This window comes from Pseudonaja textilis, chromosome 3 (assembly GCF_049901715.1).
Source record: "Pseudonaja textilis isolate UNSWEBS1 chromosome 3, rPseTex1.2, whole genome shotgun sequence".
NCBI classification, from domain to species: Eukaryota; Metazoa; Chordata; class Lepidosauria; order Squamata; family Elapidae; genus Pseudonaja; species Pseudonaja textilis.
In genome coordinates, this window is record NC_141992.1 from 9327857 (window position 1) to 9347650 (window position 19794).

The following is a 19794-nucleotide window of genomic DNA, read 5'->3' on the forward strand; positions in this document are numbered from 1 at the left end:
AACTGTTGTGGTCTGCCGGTAGCCTGCAGAAACAGCAGCAGAGTTGGACAGTGGGGAGGAACAAGGGTCAGTCTGAGAGTCTGGGGAGGACTCTGGCGAGGGTCCTGCGTCCGACACAGAGATGGGGCCAGGGTCCTCTGGGACTTATGGAGCCTCCAGAATCTGACAGCAGCGAGGCAGAGAAACAAGGGGAGCCTGTTCCCAGTGTGCGCGTGCGCAGAACTGCCAGAAGGCAAGAACAGTTAAGACAAAAGGGGCGATTCAGGAGTAAGGCTTGGAGTGATTGGCCCTCCCATAGGACATAAAGGAGGAGCAACGGGACATGAGCCTTTGCAGGAAGCAACTTTGTTCGTACTGGTCAGTTTGAAACCTGAAGCTTTGTGTTGAATTTGTGTTCTGTTTGGCCTCGTATAACTAATTGGACATTTAGTCGTTGGCAGCATTTCAAGGAAGAAAAAGGTGCGTGCTTATCAGACTTATACCAAAGGACTCTGGCAGACTTCCATGGGACTATTTGTAAACTGTTGGAGAATCATTACAAGCTGTGAATGACTACAATTCATAGCCGTTGAAATTTAAAAAAATGGGTTTTGGGACTAACATGTATTTGTTAGTGTCTCAATAAGCCTTGGTCAGAAAAGAACTATGGAAGAACGTTTAATTCATACTTTCTCCCTTCCTTATCAAGAAACCAGAAACGTCACCCCCAAAAGTTAAAGATCTTTATTTAACAAACACAAACTTAATTTAGCAAATAACATTCTGGGAGCTCATCTAGTAAACCCTGGAAAACACACCTGTAAAGTTGCATACCTTGAGCTGAACAGGTGAGTGCTTTGTGTTAAAAAGAGAACACAGCCCTCTGGCAGTTAATTAAAAGATAAAAGACTTCTAGAAATGGGACAATCAGATGAGCAAGCTACCAACCAAGTGTGGTAACCTTTCATCCTGAAGATTTACCTTTAGGTGTCATGTTTATAAAACTCGGAGATACCAGACCACAAAGCAAAGCATCTGTTTCTGAAAAGATACGCCCCATTCTGACCTCTAGTATTTCTAGGACGGCTTCATCCAATCTGGAATAGGACTACTCTTCTTCTGGTCCAGCCGTGGTGTTTTCATATTCCTTTAATTTGGAGATTTCATTACTTTCTAGGGAACCATCAGAAGTTTCTTTAAACTCCTGTTCTTTCCATCCTGCATTGTTTGTTACGCCCCTTTCATGAGGTGTTATGGGTTCAGACAACCAAGGGACCTCACTTTCTGTTGGAGTGGTGGTAGCCTCTTGTTCATTCACTTTCTCCACCATAGAGCCATCACCAGGGAGGACATTCTTGTTGGAATCAACCAACGCATCCCCACTTCCAGCTTTGTGTCCTGTCAGAGTGTCTGCAGAAGGATTAGCCGCCATTTTGGTTTCTTCTTGGCAGACAAGATCTTTCTCCTTATTGTCCTGAGTTACACAGCTTTCTCCTTGGTCATCAGGTGGGATCACCTCACAGTCTGCTTCCGAAGGACCACCTTTGGGTACGACGTCTACTTTCCGTCTCTTGATCACCATATCTAGCGATTCAATCTCCTTCCCATCTGGGAAGTCCTCATGGCCACCTTTGGGGGCCAAGATGCTAACTTCCTCCTTTGTAATGACCACCTCGCCAAGATTATGGGAGATCCTCTCAATATCATTGGGGCTTTTAAGGGCCGTGGGGATTTCTCCACTTAACCTGCTCAGCTCCAACTTCCTCTTCTTGGATTCCTTGAGGTTATCTCCCTCAGCTTCACCCACGCACTCATCAGCATGGCCCTGTCTCTCCAACGGACAATTAGAAGGTACTAGGACTTCTTTGCGGTCTTCCTTCTCTTCCTTGGCTAGCGTTACCAATGCAAGTTGAGATTGGTTTGCATTTTTGGAAGTCTTACAGTCATCCACAGGTTTCATTAGAGGTTCTACAACCTCCCCATCTTGTAACAGCTCACCATCTTCTACAGAGTTGGTTCTTCTCCTGATACCTTTGTCCTGCACAGAGTTACTGTCTGAAAGGCTCAACGTGGCACTAATGCTGGATACGGGCTGCTCCGTGTGGTTATGTTGTACTGTTGTATTTAAATCACGGCAAGCCATACAACTCTCTGCTGACAAGCCACATTTCTCTTTTTCTTGAGTTTCTCCAGCTTCCTCCTGCACAGGTTTTTCCGCAAGTCTCTGAAGGATTGTTTTGGGGGACTCAACACTGTCCTTCTCCACAACTTCTCCCTCTCCTTCCTTGGCGTGTGCTTGTTCTTCCGGGTTAGTCAGAAGCTTGAGGGACAGAGGTCTGAACCTCCGGAGTTTCTTGCGAGGGCCCCAGACAAATTCACGCTTTGGCTTGAAGTGTTGCCAGGCAAAATAGACCAACTCCCTCCGTTTGGGTTTGCTTCGGACGGTGAACATGAAGTAGTCCAAGACGCTTCTCAGCACCCGAGGTAGCCCCTGGTGGACGAGAGTCTCTGCCAAGAAGAACTTCACCAGCTGCACTTGGTAGTCCTCATAGCCCATCTCGCCCAAGCATTTCAGGATGCGAGTGATCCGTAAATTGTTATGGCTGTACCTGAACAACAACAACAACAACAAAAATAGTGTGACAAGAGGTGGAGGGGAAGAGAAGGACAATTAAATACCATTGAGACATTTTATTACAGGTAGGCCTCGTTTTACAACCAGTTGCTTAGCAACCATTCAAAGTTGTGTGGGAGGGGAAAAAAAAGAAGATAATTAAGTATGATTGAGACGTAAAAAACAGATTTTGAAATCTGTATTACAGGTAGGCCTCGTCTTATGATCAGTTGCTTAGCAACCATTTAAAGTTATGTTGGGGGGGAGGGGAAAGAGAAGGACCATTAGGTACAATTGAGATATGAAAAAACAGAATTTAAAGCAGGGGTGAGCAAACTTTTTGGCTCAGGGGCCTCACTGACTTTTAAAATTTGACAGACTGGCCGCCACCTTGTGTCGAAATGCCTGTCATTACAAGTCAAAATCGAATGAATGTAATCATTCAATCATTCACATCAAACCTTAATTCTGTACCAATCTTCGGCAGGCCGGATTAAAAAGACCAACGGGCCGGATGTGGCCCCCGGGCCGTAGTTTGCCCACCCCTGATTTAAAGGATTGTATTACAGGTAGCTCTCAACTTATGACCGGTTGTTTAGCAATCAAAGTTATGACAGACTTACCAGGGGAGGACAGGTACTTAGGATCTGGATTTGAAATTCCAATGGTCAGTTGTCGTCCCCCCCCTCCCCCCACCCCCGATATCACACGATCAAACAGTTGAATTTAAGCATTTCAAATGCTTAATTTTATTGATTAAATTGTATATTACCTAGAGCCCTCCTCTGAGAAAGGTGAGCAGTTAAGAAAAAAATAATTAATTAATGGACATTTGCAGCACCCAGAATCAGAACAGAGTTGGAAGGGACCTTGGAGGTCTTCTATTCAAGCCCTCTGCTGAAGCAGGAGACCCTATACCATTTCAGACAGGTGGCTGACTGTCCAGTCTCTGCTTAAAAACCTCCAGTGACGAAGCAGCCACAACGTCCGAAGGCTAGCTGTTCCTCTGGTTAACTGTCCTCACTGCAATGTCATTGCAATTGCATCACAGTCCTGCAATGACAAGATCTTGTAACTCACAGGTACAAGATCCCGCGTTCTCGTAAACGTGGTTTCATGAGGGTTTTGCCAACAACCCCAAAAAGCCAACACAGTCCTAGGCTGCATGAAGAGAGGGCTAGAATCAAGATCACGTGAAATGCTAATACCACTTTATAATGTCTTAGTAAGACCACACTTGGAATATTGCATCACCCAATATTTTATGGGGTGATGCAATATTTTATTTTGTATTGGGTCACCACAATATAAAAAAAAAGACTCTAGAAAGAGTGCAGAGAAAAGCAACATAGAGGATTAGGGGACTGGAGGCTAAAATATAGGAAGAACGGTTGCAGGAATTGGGTATGCCTAGTTTGTAATGAAAAAAAAAAGGACTAAGGGTGACATGATAGCAGTATTCCAATATCTCAGGGGCTGCCCCAAAGAAGAGGGAGTCAAGCTATTCTCCAAAGCACCTGAAGGACAGGACAAGAAGCAACGGGTGGAAACTCATCAAGGAGACAAGCAACCTGGAATTAAGGAGAAACTTCCGAACGGTGAGGACAATTAATCAGTGGAACAGCTTGCCACCAGAAGTTGTGGATGTTCCAACACTGGAGGTTTTTAGGAAGAGATTGGACAACCACTTGTCTGAAATAGTATAGAGTCTCTTGCTTGAGCAGGGGATTGGACTAGAAGACCTCCAAGGTCCCTTCCACCCTTATTACAGAAATGTGCCTTGATGTTGTCCTGACCTAACCTAACCAAACTCAGGATGGGGTGCTTTGAGTCAGACACTTATTCACACAAGAGCTACAACCTGAAGGTTTCACTAAGAACCGCTCCCAATGGATGGTCTATTACGTGCAAAGGAGCTTATGCTTGTATGAAATGAGAATTTACTCAAGAGGTGAATCCTTGTCTGACTGAACGTAATTTTTGTAGCTCGGGGTTGAACAGCGGGATCCTTGGTGCTCTCAGAGGTGGTGATTTTCTTGCAGACGCTGCATTACCCAACTAGGTAACATCATCAGTGCTAGAAGGGAGTGGAACTGATACTCAAAACAAATCAGCCCTCAAAATGCATATAAAACAACATCTACATGTCATTCAAAAGAGACAATCAAAAAGCCCCATAGGAAAAGAAAAAAGTCCCCCCAAAATCCTCCTTACCAGCAATCAATACCATGTGATCAGAGATTACCATTGAGACTAACGCTGGACCAAAAATGAAGTAAGCAATATCCAAATCAAGCAAATATTAATGCAGAAAAATGATCCAATAGCAAATAACAGCCTAATCAAGGAACTGCCAAGGACACCCCCACCAACACTGATACAATATAAAAATAAGAGCAAAGCCCACTCCCTTCTAACACTGATGACATTACCTAGTTGGGTGATGAAACGTCTGCAAGAAAACAACCAAGCTCAGAGAACACCAAAGACCCCATAATCAAAGCCTATGCCGTCTGGATTCCAGTAGTTCCCCCAATTAAATCATGCACTTGAGCCAAACTTCCAGAACTTCAAAAGGATTTATTGGGAGTTAACATGTCCAGCACTGCCTGTGTGTAGCTGACTCTGAGACACATATTTCATTGTCACCCTTGACCCTGGTTTTCCCACCTCCTAGGTGTATCATAATTCATATTCTCCAATGGGACGCTTTCATAGCTAAGAGTCATCAATCATGCTCTCCAGTTAGAATTTTGCATTGCAGAAACATCAGTCACCTAGTTGCTATCTTTGGAAACTATTTATGGAATGCAGTTTTGATTTCCAAGCTGCTGCACTGCTCCCCCTTCCCTTTCTGTTGGCAACTCTAAAAAGACCATGGAAATATTTTGAGTTGACATCATGATTCCTTGTAGTACTTGTTGCGTTCAATTCATATACAGCATTTCTGATAAGGTGCCACCAACCAAGCACGCCAGTGACAGCAGGCCAAGAGATAATAATCTCAGAAGAAACTCACCGGTTGAGATTCCAAAATCGCTCACACCAGTTTTCCGCTTTAGTCAATTCTCCCGTTTCCTCATTGATTAACTCGATGCCATAAAATTTCAACATGAGTTTATAAGCCCGGATGAACCTCTCCATGACTTCTTTAGATTTCTTGAAGGCCTGAGATGTTAAAGAAGATATCAAACATCAAATCATCCCCTAGTACATTTAGGCATATAAGAAAATACCACGTCAAATATCTAGCACTAGCATAGCAGTTAAGACATATATACCGCTTTACAGCCCTCTCTAAGCGGTTTACAGAGTCAGCGTATTGCCTCCCACCATGTGGGCGTCAACTCATAAAATATTTTTATGGTCTTTTAAAAACGTATTAATGACTTCCAAAATGTGACGCTTACAGCTGAGCTAAATACCGTGGAGGCAATCAGACGAAGCATCGAAACTTCAATTTCATGGATGAGGCGGGATATTATAAAAAGGATCTTCCTACCTCAATTTCTTGGTGCGTCAGCCGTTTGGCATGAAAATTCATCCCTTGTTCACGCAAAGGAAACAGCCTGGAAGGAACGAAAACATTTGCTGTTCAGAAAAGATCTTTTCAGAAAAGATAATTTTCCAAAATGGAGCTTGGAGGGGTCCCGCGTGCCCCTCCCATGCTCTGTTCCTTTTCTTCCTGAGCCCCAGAGGAGCCTTAGGGGAGCAAAAATGCCCCCCCCCCGAGGCTTCTCTGAGGCTAAGAAGCTCCCCAAAACGGGTGGGGTCTGCAAAAAAAAAAAAAAAAAGAGAAAAAGCCACGCCCACCCAGTCACATGGCCATGCCCATCAAACCACGCCCACAGAACCCGTAGTAAAAGTTTTTGAATTCTACCACTGGTTAGAACAATTAATCAGTGGAACCATTTCTTGCCTCCAGAAGTTGTAAATGTTCCAATAGTGGAAGTTTTAAAGAAGAGATGTCCGGAATGGTATTTCCTGCCTACGTTTCCTGCCTAAGAAGGGGGTTGGACTAGAAGACCTCCCAGGTCCCTTCCAACTCTGTTAAGCTATTGTATTGTATTCTAATTCCTTATTCTATTGTATTGTATTCTAATTCCTTATTCTATTCCTTATTCTATTCTATTCTATTCTAATTCCTTATTCTATTCTATTCTATTCTATTCTAATTCCTTATTCTATTCTATTCTATTCTATTCTATTCTATTCTATTCTATTCTATTCTATTCTATTCTATTCTAATTCCTTATTCTATTCTATTCTGTTCTATTCTATTCTAATTCCTTATTCTATTCTTTTCTATTCTATTCTATTTCCTTATTCTATTCTACTCTATTCTAATTCCCTATTCTATTCTATTCTATTCCCAAAAATGTACTGCGGCAAAACGGCAGCATTAAATGCTTCACTTGACTGATGCTTTGAGTTGAGCGAGCAGCAGCTATATAGAAGAGTTAAGGAAGTGCAAAATATCTTGAGCATAGAAACTTTGCACATATCTGAAAGAAGCAATTAGACATTTTGCACCCATTGGGTTCAGCCTGCTGCTGGAATCCAAATGGCAAAAGTTGCTACATTGCACGTTAATCTGATTTGAGTCGGATTTATTCTACAATAGTAAATGTGCCCAAAAACCCCCCACAAAAAAACCCTTGCGATAGCTCATTTAGTGACTATTCAAAGGTACAATGGCATTGAAAAAGGTGACTTATGACCATAACTTTTAATGGGGTAATTGCCAATGAATGTTTGCATTAAAACATTTTAAAATATTGCAACATAAAAAGCACCAATTGGAATGAGCTTTACAGGTTCTCGACTTCTAGCAATTTATTTAGTGACCATTTGAAGTTACAAGCGCACTAAAAGGAGCCTTATGACTGTTTTTCGCACTTACAACCTTCGCAGCATCCCTGGAGTCATGTGTTCAAAATTCACACTTGGCAACTGACTCACATTTATGATGGTTGCAGTGTCCCAGAGCTCACACTCTAGCAGAAGTAGAGTTGAAGGGGACCTTGGAGGTCTTCTAGTCCAACCCCCTGTTCAAGTAGGAGACCTTCTACCACTTCAGACAAACCTAAGACTGAAATTCATACATTCTACTTGCATTTAGGCACAGAAGTGATTAACGATCGGGCACTTAACAGCCAGCATGTATTTACAATGGTTGCAATATCCTAGAGTTTTGTTGATTGCCATTTGCGAGTTTTCTGTCTGGCTTCTGATACACAGAGTCAATAAGGGAAGCCAGATTCGTTTAACAACCATGCAAGTCACTTAAAAGACTGTGGCCAAAAAGATCGTAAAATCAGTCTGAGACTCAGTTAGCAACTGTCTTGCTTAGGAATGGAAATTCTGTTTGAAGCCCAAAAGTTTTGGCAGAAAATTCAGAAATGGTTAGAAGAGATGTGTAAGATTAAAATAGAATACAGACCTGACATTTTCTTGTTAGGAATTAATGTGGGAAAATACAAAAAAGATATTATATACCTAATAATTCATGTAATGACAGCTGCAAGATTGGCCTATGCACAACAGTGGAAATGTAAAGAAACTCCAAGTGAAATAGAAACAATTGAGATAAATTTGGATGTGTGCAGAAATGGACAACCTGATAAAAGAATTCAAAAATAAGGATGAATCAGATTATTACAAAGTATGGGATAGGTTTTATCGTTGGTTAGAAAGGAGGAAGGATCAAGAAAATAAGAAATGATTATATGGATATATTATATACTATGTATATAGAATGTAAATATGTACTATTTTTATATATGACTTAGCAATGTCAACTATGTGGGTTAGGAAGATTGCACCGTGTTCATTGTTTTTAATGTTCTTTTCTTCTTGTTTATGTTTGTCTAATAAAATAATTTTTTTTTAAAAACGGAATAGAAATTCTGGTCTAGAAGTACCTGTAGCCGGGAAAAATTACATGCAGTACAACCTACGTGACAGCTTCCAGTAATTTTTATTTCTAAAGTCTTTTTTTCTGGACCCCGTCATGTATTTAAATGAAAGTACATAATTTTACCACTGAATATATGAATGGTTTTCTTCCAAAACGCTGTAGTTATCTTGCCATGTCTCAAGGAGATCTTCGATGTACAGACCTTGAAAGAAACGGTGAAGAAAAAAAAAGCACGTATATGAAGATTATGGAGGAGGAACGAGTAGAAACGTTAAGATGGGTTACAGAATGGGAGACACAGGGAGTCCTCAACTTACAACCGCAGTTGAACCTGCAAAGTGAGACAGTTGAGTTTTGCACTCTTTTTATGATCTTTCTTGCCACAGGTGTTAAGTACATCATGTCAGAGTTTGCAGCAATCACACAAGTAAATAATCACACAAGTAAATAATTCAGCAGCATTCATTATAGAAGAAACTTCTTTATATACAATACAAAGTATGATGCATGTATACAATACCTGTGATGACACAGGGTGGGATACAAAATAAACACAGTCACAAAAACAGGGGAAGCCCCTTTTATTCCTTCACTGTGCTTCAAAGCTCCAAATATCCTTGACTGGAGACCAAAAACTCCCCCACAAGCAGTTACAATGAGGAGGAAATGCCTATAAATTATAAAGAGTAAAAACAACACAGACCACACTGAAGCAATTAAGGCAACCAGGCAAGATAAGGGCTTGAAAATGTCCACAGATATCGGAACACACACTGGGAAGGACACCAAACTCTGAGAGGAACGACAGACTAGAGATATTTCCATGCTTTGTTTCCAGCACTGGCCCATATGCATGTCTGTCCTTTTAACCAGTTCTCACAGCTGCAGCCCATGAAGAGGATCAAGGCCCTTTCCTCCCCCGTAGACCACGCCATTCACGTCTCTCCCTTATCCTCTCCTCCCTTTGTGCCCTAGGATGGAGAGGGGATGGGCCTGGGTCTTCCTCTGACTGCCCAGTCAGTCTCTACCCTTCCCCAGCCTCCTGAGCCATACTTCCACTCCCTGTCGGCTGTTCCTCCTCTCCCTCGGAGTCAGTCTCCAACAGGGGCATGAGAATACCCATTCAGCAGAAGTCAGAACCAGAACTCAGAATCCAGAAGTCATATTCACAGAAGCAAAAATTTGCACAGAATCACAGAAGCCTTATACAAACCAGTTAAGCTAAGCCACGTTCAGGCTCCTAAGCTGTCGGACATGGCTCACAATTGATCCTGTTTCTTAGTCACCAAACAGTTCCCACTGGCTGACTTGTTGCCATTTCCATTTCAGTCATGAATCCTTATACACTGACAAATCATTGCTGTCCGTAACACAATTGTTGTAGCACGTGCTCAAAATTCAGACATTTGGCAACTGGTTCAACTTTATGACAGTTGCAGCATCCAGAGTCTTTTTGTGACTTTCTGACAAACCAAAGTCAATGGGTAAGCCAGATTCACTTTTACAACCACGTTACTAACTCAACAACTGCAGTGATTCACTGAACAGCGGTGGCAAGAAAATCGTAAAACTGGGCAAAACACACTTAACTGGCTGGCTTAGCAACAGAAATGTTGGGCTCAACTGTGATCGTAGGTCGAGGACCACTTGTATGAGAGAAATTCAAACGAGATCTTGGTTTTTACAACTCTTGGTATGGAATTTACCTCAGAAGCCCTGCCAGGCCTCATTTCTCCTTTAGAAGATGCTTCCGCTGAAGAAGGGCAAATTTAGCCTGGAAATTTGGCGTTACTGCAATTATTTTCCACTGCTGCTGTGCTGATTTTAGGAGTCCAAATGAATATTTTTTTTAAAAAGTCCTTTTGCAAAACTCACTTGAGCCACAAACACTCGGAGAGAACACTGCCAGGTGCAATTATTTCTAATAATTTGGTTTCTAGTTACAGAAAGAAAATTATGTACATGTATCTGCAGGCGTGAAAGACGGAAAGAAAATTATGCTCTGAATTCTATCTCTGGGTCAAGTGGTTCTTAACTTACAGCCACAATTAGACCAAAATTTATTTTTCTAAGCGAGACAGTTTTGCCCCATTTTATTACCTTTCTGGTTATTGTTAAGTAAATCACTGCAGTTATTAAGCTAATAACATGGTTGTTAAGTGAACTGACTTCCCCATTGTCTTTCGTTCTCAGAACGTCATAAGTACATGCCAGTTGCCAAGCATCCAAATTTTGATCACATAACCATGGGGATGCTGTAATGGTTGTTAAGTATGAAAACGATCACGTCACTTTTTCCAGCGATGTTGTAACCTCGCACAGTCATTATACAAACTGTTGTAAGTCAAGAGGAGAGGAAGAAAAGAAGGGAGGCAAGGAAGAGAGAGAGAGAGGAAAGAAGGAACAGAGGGGAAAAGGAGAAGGAAGGGAAGGAATCAGAATAGAAAAAAAAGGAAGGGAGAGAGAGAGCAAGGAAGGAAGGAAGGAAGGAAGGAAGGAAGGAAGGAAGGAAGGAAGGAAGGAAGGAAGGAAGGAAGGAAGGAAGGAAGGAAGAACATGCAAGGGAAAAAAAATGCAAGCATGCATTTTAACTAAATGCAATATATTGCCATGTCAAAAGCCAACAAGGAAATCCAGTTATGATCCTCACCCTTCCCCTCAGAAAACCAAGCAGTTTTAAAAGCCTTACCCCGGGGCAAAAAATTAATCTCATTTTTGTAAAAGCTCAGATTCCACATGTCTTCCTCAGTGACCTCACTTTCTTCCAATCCCTGGAAGACAAAAGAGAGAGAGGGAGGGAGAGATGGAAGGGAAATGATAAGCAAATAGGGGTATTATCAATCCATTCACAATTAAACCCAGGAGTTCTTAAGGACCATTTCACCCGTAAACCTTTGCTGTCCCATTCTTAACAACTTACTCCTTTTTATGTACCCCAAATATCTTCACAGGTCCCAATATAAGGACTCTCTCTATTCTGATACTCAAATTGTACCAGAAAAAGCAAACACAAGCTTTAAAAAAAAAAAGTTTATGACCCCCCTAACTTGAATAATTGCAACTCAGGTGGTGAGTAATCAGTAAGCAGGGAAAAATCAGGTCAAAACAACAAAAATTAACAGGCAATTTAACCCAAATTTCTATTACACCCCTCCAGATGGAAACTCAATCAATATAACCATAATGCACAGAAAGTCTTACCGGATAATGCCGCCTGTACTTCTGCATATCTCTGGCTGCGACCCAGTTACGCCTATTTATGCTCTAATAAAAAGACAATAAAAGAGCTTTATTTTTAAAATCTAAATCTTAAACGTCTACAAAAGGAAATGTGACTTATTTTAATTTCCTTTGATTAGTCACATGCCGTCACCTCACATTGCTCTAGATTCTAGAAGCTGAATATGGTGAAATAATATTTCCCTTCTAATTATATTCTCACCAAAGCTGCTGAATTGAGACTCTTTTTATCCCAGTTTGAAGAGGGCACTCCAAATCTTGTATCTCAGATCATGTAGAGACTGACGATTTTTATATATTTCTATTTCTCTCTCTTTCTCCCACTCTCTCCCTCTCTCTCACAAGTTAACTAATTATATTTTTTTGTAAAATACCCAGAATCATTGCAATCCATACTTTTTTTTTTTTTAGGAGTCTTCAACCTTGGCAATTTGAAGATTTGTGGACTTCAATTCCCAGAATTCTCTAGCCCGTATGGAATTGAAGTCCACAAATCTTAAAAGTTGTCAAGTCTGGTGTAGAATGTGACTTATCCCCTAAGGCTAACCAACCAATCAGATGGCACCCTCTAGACTTACTGGGCAAGCAATCAAACCTGGTTTAGATGCCACTTCAGTGATAAATCAGAAACCAGTCTAGTCTCCCTGCCAGGTGTGCCTAAACGCACGCCTATACTTTTGCACACTCTTGATGCAGAACATCAGTTGGATGAATTGAGCCATCTGAACAACTGACGGGAAGTGGGACTCCGTTGGCTGTGGAAGAAATTGGGGAAGGGCAAAGTCCAGCTAGGCAGAGCAGGGGAGAGGTAGAACAAGGGAGGGGGAATTCAGAGGAAAACCCAGGCCTACCCTCTCTTCATCCTAGGGCATGCAGGGAGGAATGGAAAAGAGAGCAACATGGGTTGCGTGGCTTACGGGGAGGAAAGGGCCCTGATTCCCTTCATTAGCTGCAGTTGGGAACAGAGTGTATAAAAAAGGTAAGCTGCGTGCAGCAAGCCATTGGGAACAAACGTGATTTTATGTTGCATTGTTGTGGCTTATTTGTGTTCCTGGCATCTTCCCAACTGTGTGCTTTCAAGTTTGAAATTCCTCCTCCTACCCTGCCAAACTACTTACTTCTGTTTGGTTTGTTTGGATTTTAAGTTACAGTTTGTGTGTATCTTCTTTTGGACTGAATTTTCTACTGTCAAAAGCTGTTCCTGGGAGAGTTTTTCTCCAGCCAGATAATAAAGGAACTCTTATTGCTTATCTGACTGTGTTGCCTTTGTGTCATGCCCCAGGTCATCACAAGCCATGTTGGTTGGGCAGTTCAGTCCCAACAGAACTCTGGGCCATGCCAGATTACTGGACTAGCTGGACGAAGAGAGGACATTGAACACTGCAGGCATAGCAACTTCATGACTTTGGAGCCTTTGCAGGTTGTATCTTTTGCTCTTCAGCAGTGTTTCTCAACCTTGGCCATTTGAAGACGCATGGACTTCAACTCCCAGAATTCCCCAGCCAGCCATGCATCTCCAAATTGCTAAGGTTGAAAAACACTACACCTATTGTCTATTCTTACATGCTTGATTGTGGGAGAAATATTTTGGATATTCAGAAACCAAGGGTGAATGTATTCAGAAAGCATTCATGTTTCATCAAAATATGACCGCTTTGCACGCATGACCAACGAATGACCTCTTTTAGTACTCACGATGGAATAAAGGACTTCATGAACGATACAATGGATACTCAACCTAATGTCTTGTACATCGTTTTGCAAAAGCATTAAGAATTCCAGCTCAGCTGGTTTTCATCAATCTTTGCACAGAATATAGTTTCAAGTTTAGATAAACAATGCATTGAATTGATTTGAATTGTTTGAGGGAAGCTTTGGTAATAGAAGGTCTTGTCATAATTTTTGTCACTTTTATTCATGGGTCATAATGTGATTTTTTTTTTCCTGGTTTTCGGCACATTGTTGTTTTAGTTCACCTTAGCTCAGTGTGGCATTTACATGCACTGTGTACTCAAAAACCGGTATGTCAGGAGTGCTAAACTGGATTTCTTTGAGGGCTGGATCAACATTGTAGTCCTCCTCCGCGGGCCGACTGGGGGGTGGGGGAGAGAGGGGACAGAGGCCTCTTGTAGCACCCTGCCAACCAAAATGAGGCATGGGGAGGTGTGTGTGGTCCCCTCACATCCCGTTTCGCCCGCACGCCCCATTTTGGCTGCTAGAGGAAACACAGACCAGTCCTTTCGCTATTTCCAGGCCGGCACCATGGGCCAGATTTAAGCATCCCACAGGCCTTGAGTTTGACACCCCTGATATATGTCATTAATTTGAATATTTATCATATGCTTCATTTAGCCCACTATCCATCATCTATCTTTATATTATATTATTTTTTAATTTTATATGTGTGTGTGTGTGTGTGTGTGTTCCAGCATAACTCTAGAACACCTCAAGCAATTTTAACCAAACTTGGTACACAGATTACTTACTCTCTGGAAACAAATACTGTGGGAGTAAAACATTCCTAACCCTTGTCGTGGTGTGTTTTTTGTTAAGATACAGCCTGTTGTGCCTTAAAATGGCTTCTACCGTACTGCCTTAAAATGGCTACTACTGTACAGCGCTGTGGAGTTGCTGCGGTAACAACTTTCACAGTACTCCACAAGGGGACTCTCTCTGGTAATGCGGATAATCCAACATTGGAAATTACATTTGTTCAAGATCACCAAAATCAGGGCTTTCTGGCCTAATACAGGATTAGGATAAATAAATACCCAGGCAACGCTGGGTTATCATCTAGTATGCTGTAAAAGAGTTCATTTTTGTTGGTCAAGGCTGCAAAGAGGTTATACAAGTAGTCCTTGACTTACCATTCATTTAACAACCATTCAATGTTACGATAATACTGGAAACAAAGACTTACAACTGGTCCTTACCCTTACGACCGTTGAAGCATCCCCATGGTCACGTGAGCAAACTTTAGGCACTTGGTAAATCCAACTGTAGAGGTAATCCTTGACGTATGACCACAATTGAGCCCAGAGTATCTGTTGTTAAGCGAGACATTTGTTAAGTGAGTTTTGCCCCATGTTACAACCTTTCTTGACAGCGTTCTTAAGTGAATCACTGCAGCTGTTAAGTTACTAGCAAGACTGCTTACTGAATCTGGCTTCCCCATTGACCTTGCTTGTCAGAAGGTCGTAAAAGGGGATCACATGACCCCAGGACACTGCAGCCATCGTAAATATGAGCCAGTTGCTGAATTTTGATTATGTGGCCATTGGGATACTGCAATGCTCGTGTGAAAAATGGTCACTTTTTTGTAGCGCCGCTGTAACTTTGAACGGTCACTAAACGAACTGCTGTTAAGTCGAGGACTACCTGTATTTACGACCATTACAGGGGCCATATCATCACCATTTACGATGTTCCCAGCCAGCTTCCGACAAGCAATCAATGAGGGAAACTGGATTTGCTTAAAGACCACACTTAACAGCCATAGCGATTAGTTTAATAACCATGGCAAAAGTGTTTTAAAATCAGGGTGTGACTCACTCAACAACCACCTGGCTTAACAATGGAAAATTCTGGGCCCAACTGTGGTCATAAGACGAGGACTACCTGTATTCCAACAAACCGTGTATTCTTTATGATTTTGTCCACATCTTTGGTTTCTGAATATGAGAAGTAAACTTCCAGCGGTCAGCAGGAATGGTTAAAAATCATGCCTCTCTCATCCCGGACGAGAATTTTCCTACCTTACATTTTTTAACTCCTCCTGTTGAACGGCCTGGTCTTTGCCACTCCTGAAGAGAAAACACACTTTTAAAAATAAACATAGAATAAGGTAAAGGGCAAAAGTTCCCCATGCACATATATGCTAATCGTTTCTGGCTCTAGGGGGCGGTGCTCATCTCCGTTACAAAGCCGAAGAGCTAGCGCTGTCCAAAGACGCCTCCATGATCATGTGGCTGGCATGACTAAACGCCAAAGGTGTGCAGAATGCTGTTCCCTTCCCACCAAAGGGGTCCCTAGTTTTCTACTTGCATTTTTTTACATGCTTTTGAACTGTTAGGTTGGCAGAAGCTGGGACAAGGAACAGGAGCTCACTCCATTAACACAACGCTAGGGGATTCGAACCGGTGAACTGCTGACCTTTCTGATCAACAAACTCAGCGACTTAGCCACTGAGCCACCTTGTCCCCTAAACATAGAACAGAATAAGTAGAATATAATAGAACAGAATAAATAAAATAGAAATAAGAAATAGAAGAATAGAACAGACAAAATAGAATAGAAATAAGGAACAGAATAAGAATAGAATACATAGAACAGAACAGAATAAATAGAATAGAAATAAGGAATAGAGTAAGAATTAGAATAGAAATAGAACACATAGAATAGAAATAAGAAATAGAACAGAATAAATAAATAGAAATAAGGAATAGAGTAAGAATAGAAATAGAATACATAGAATAGAAATAAGAAATAGAACAGAACAGAATAAATAGAAATAAGGACTAGAATAAGAATAGAAATAGAATAGGAATGGAATTGGAATAGAATAGAATTCTTTATTGGCCAAATGTGATTGGACATACAAGGAATTTGTCTTCGTTGCATAAGCTCTCAGTGTACATAAAATCTATAAGTGATAAATCACGATCGTAGTCATCATAAAAAATGCATTCACCCTAAGACAGAGCATCCCACAGAGGCCAAAAACGCAGAAGACCCTGTGATTTTTCTCAGCTTAGTTCTTACACAATAGCATTTCAAACCTTTTACCCAAGAGCCATTGACTTTTACTTTGTTTATTTTTACTTCCTAATTGTGGGGAAAATGAAGTCATCGCTTGCCACTTAGAACTAGCCTGAACTGGTTCAATTACAGCTTCCTTGACTCTTAAAATATGCCGGAAGCTTATTCGGTTTCGTTTCTTCACTCATCTGGCAAAACTAAATTCTGTTTCTCCTTGGCTAGATTTTTCTTGCAAGTTTTACTTTCCATTTCCCTAAACTGGAGTAAACAGAACCTGGATTTTCTTCCTGAATCTTAGAATTTGCACGAAAAGGGACAAAATTGTCTGAAACGGAAAGGAAAAAAATAAAAATGTATCTGCCGAGGTTGTTGTTGTTATTATTTTGATTGAGTCCAAGTAGTTTTAGGACTATTTGCTGTTGTTTTGAATTATTTCTAAATGTGAGAAATGTTGTATATAGGCAGTCCTCAATTTATGGCCAGAACTAAGCCCCAAATTTCTATCGCTAAGTGAGTTTTGCCCCGTTTTGTTAAGTGAGACATTTATTGAGTTTTGCCCCATTTTACAACTTTCCTTGCCACAGTTATTAAATGAATCACCCCAGGTATTAAGTTAGTAACATGGTTGTTGTGAATCTGCCATTTGTTAAATGAGATCTGCCCCATTCTACGACCTTTCTTGTCAGTTGTTAAGTGAATCCCTGCAGTAAGTAACATGGTTGTTAAGTGAATCTGGCTTCCCTGTTGATTTCGCTGGTCAGAAGATCACAAAAGGGGATCACTTGACCCCCGGGATGCTGCAACCGTCATAAATATGAGTCAGTTGCCAAGCGTCTGAATTTTAATCATGTGATCATAGGGATGCTGCATTGGTTGTAAGTGTGAAAAACAGCCCTAAGTCATTTTGTAATGCTGTTATAACTTCGAACAGTCACTTAAAGGAACCGTTGTAAGTCGAGGACTACCTGTATACCTAACTGTCCCCATCTCTCCAGCTGAAGCACCCGGCTACTCTTCAAGGGCAGCCCCATGGACAAGTTACAGTACAGGCGGTCCTCGACTTACAACAGTTCGCTTAGGGACGGTTCGAAGTTACAACGGCGCCGAAAAACCCGACTTCTGACCCATTTTCACACTGACAACCACGGCAGCCTCCCCCGCGGCCACACGATCCAAACTCACGACGCTTGGCAACTGATTCATATTTATGACGGTGGCAGGGCCCCAGCTTCACAGGATCGATCCTCTTTGGCGACCTACGGACAAGCAAAGTCAAACGGGAGGAGGGAGGGAAGCCAGATTTGCTTAACAACCAGCCGACTCACTTAAACAACCGAAAAGGATTCCTCTTTAAACCACCGGGGAGAGAGGGGGGAGGGAGGGGGAGAGTTAGAGAGGGAAGGAGGGGGAGGGAGAGAGAGGTCGCAGGAGGCCAAATAAGCTGAACCACTGTCTCCCTTAGCAACAGAAGCAATGGGCTGGATGTGGGGGGCATAAATCGAGGACTATCTGTCAGCCCAATCCCGAGGCGAGGAAGGGGCCGGACGAATGCCGGGCCGGCTGAGGATCCCAATTTAGGAAAGGGCGCAACTGGAGCGCACGTAACGGCGATCGCCCCCTGCTCTTCCTTTTGTTCCCGAGAAATCTCTCACCTGGCTAGCGGAGGCCCACCAGGAGCTGGACGGCCAGCTGCTGTGCTTTTCCCGGGCTTTGGAGTCTTCTTGAGAAGCCGGTTCCCGTGTCTTCTTCTCCCGCCGCCCTTCCTCCTCCTCCTCCTCCTCCTCCTCCTCTTCCCAAGTGGAATCGTACTCCCAAAGCCCACCCGCTCCGTCCTCGTCTTCTTCCTCGTCTTCTTCCTCCTCCTCTTCCTTCTCCTCTTCTTCTTCCTCCCTTTCGCCGGTTTGGTGTTTCTCCTTCTCCGCTCTCATCCAAGCCGCCATGGCTCCGGAGCCGGACTTGGCTTCTCCCGATGGCAAGGGAAGAAAGGAAAGCGAAAGAAACGAGAGAAAAAAAAAAGGGAAGGGAAGAAAGAGAAAAAAAAAAGCGAGCAGGAAGCGACGGCGAGATCAAAGTGAAAGGCACGTGGGGGAAAACGAGGGGGAGGAGGAGGAGGAGGTGGCCTCGAATCTCACCCCCGCCCCCAGACCGCAAGCCGAGTCGCTTTTCTTGCACGCTGATTGGCCGGCCGACGTTCCTTCCGAACGTTGGGAGATCCTCTGACGTTCCAGAATGGAATGCTCGGAGAAAGGAAAGGCGGGGGTGAGGCGGGGAAGGCGAGCGGCTAATCTGCTCCGCTTCCCACTCGAGGCGTTGATTGACAGAGACCGCCCCCCTCCCAACGCCCCCTGGAGGCGGCTCTCCTTCCTCTCCGTTAACCCTTCGCCAAACTACGCCGAACGCGCAAATGCTGCATTCACGCACGACATCCGCCTCATCGGCTAAGGAAGGCATCGTCTTTTACTGTAACGAGTGGCGCCAACTCAACTGGAGAGACTTGGAAGGCCATCTGTCAGAAATGGTGTAGGCAGGGTCTCTTGCTTGGGTGGGGTGGGGGGTTGGACTAGATGACCTACAAGGTCCCTTCCAACTCTGTTAATCCCTCAGCAATGGTGTAGGCAGGGTCTCCTGCTTGGGTGGGGTGGGGGTTGGACTAGATGACCTACAAGGTCCCTTCCAACTCTGTTAATCTCTCAGAAATGGTGTAGGCAGGGTCTCCTGCTTGGGTGGGGGAGCGGGTTGGACTAGATGACCTACAAGGTTCCTTCCATCTGTTAATCTGTATTTGTATCTAATTCTGCCTGCATGGCCACTTTATCTGAGGTGTGTTGGGTAAAAAACCATTGTTACATTAAGCCGATTTGGCTATGCAGATCATTCACAGATGAAGGTGGTCCTCAACTTGCAACAGTTCATTTAGTGACTGTGGCACTGAAAAAAGAGGGACTTGTGACTATTTTTTTCACACTTACGACCGCTGCAGTATCCCCGTGGTTATGTGATTTACATTCGGATGCTTGGCAACTGACTCATATTTATGACGGCTGCAGTGTCCCTGGGGTCACGTGATCCCCTTTTGTGACCTTCTCATAAGCAAAGTCAATGGAGTGAAGCCAGATTCACTTAACACTATTTTAAAGTGTTGCTAACCTTAAAAAAATGCAATGATTCACTTAACCTCCATGGCAAGAAAATTTGTAAAATGGGGCAAACTTACTTAATGTTTCACTCAGCAAAACATATTTTGGGCTCCATTGTGGTTGTAACTCGAGGACTATTTATATGC

The 19794-nt window shown here is 42.7% G+C and overlaps 1 protein-coding gene across 4 annotated transcripts; it reads right to left on the reverse strand.

Moving 5' to 3' along the window:
- Positions 1-707: 707 nt before the first annotated feature.
- OGFR (opioid growth factor receptor) lies at positions 708-18823 on the reverse strand. Of its 4 annotated transcripts, none has more exons than XM_026697389.2 (8): positions 18164-18823; positions 14687-14797; positions 11715-11777; positions 11203-11284; positions 8637-8715; positions 6096-6162; positions 5613-5761; positions 708-2588 (listed from the first exon to the last, which is right to left on the reverse strand). In XM_026697389.2, the coding sequence occupies exons 1-8, from the start codon at positions 18449-18451 to the stop codon at positions 1088-1090; spliced, it is 2340 nt and encodes a 779-aa protein (XP_026553174.2). In that variant the 5' UTR covers positions 18452-18823; the 3' UTR covers positions 708-1087. The 4 variants fall into 4 exon arrangements, with proteins under 4 accessions (XP_026553174.2, XP_026553176.2, XP_087785034.1 ...); XM_026697391.2 differs by lacking the exon at positions 14687-14797 and adding an exon at positions 15509-15556 and having other exon boundaries at positions 18164-18820; XM_087928908.1 differs by lacking the exon at positions 14687-14797 and adding an exon at positions 15509-15572 and having other exon boundaries at positions 18195-18586.
- Between the last annotated feature and the right edge of the window lie 971 nt (positions 18824-19794).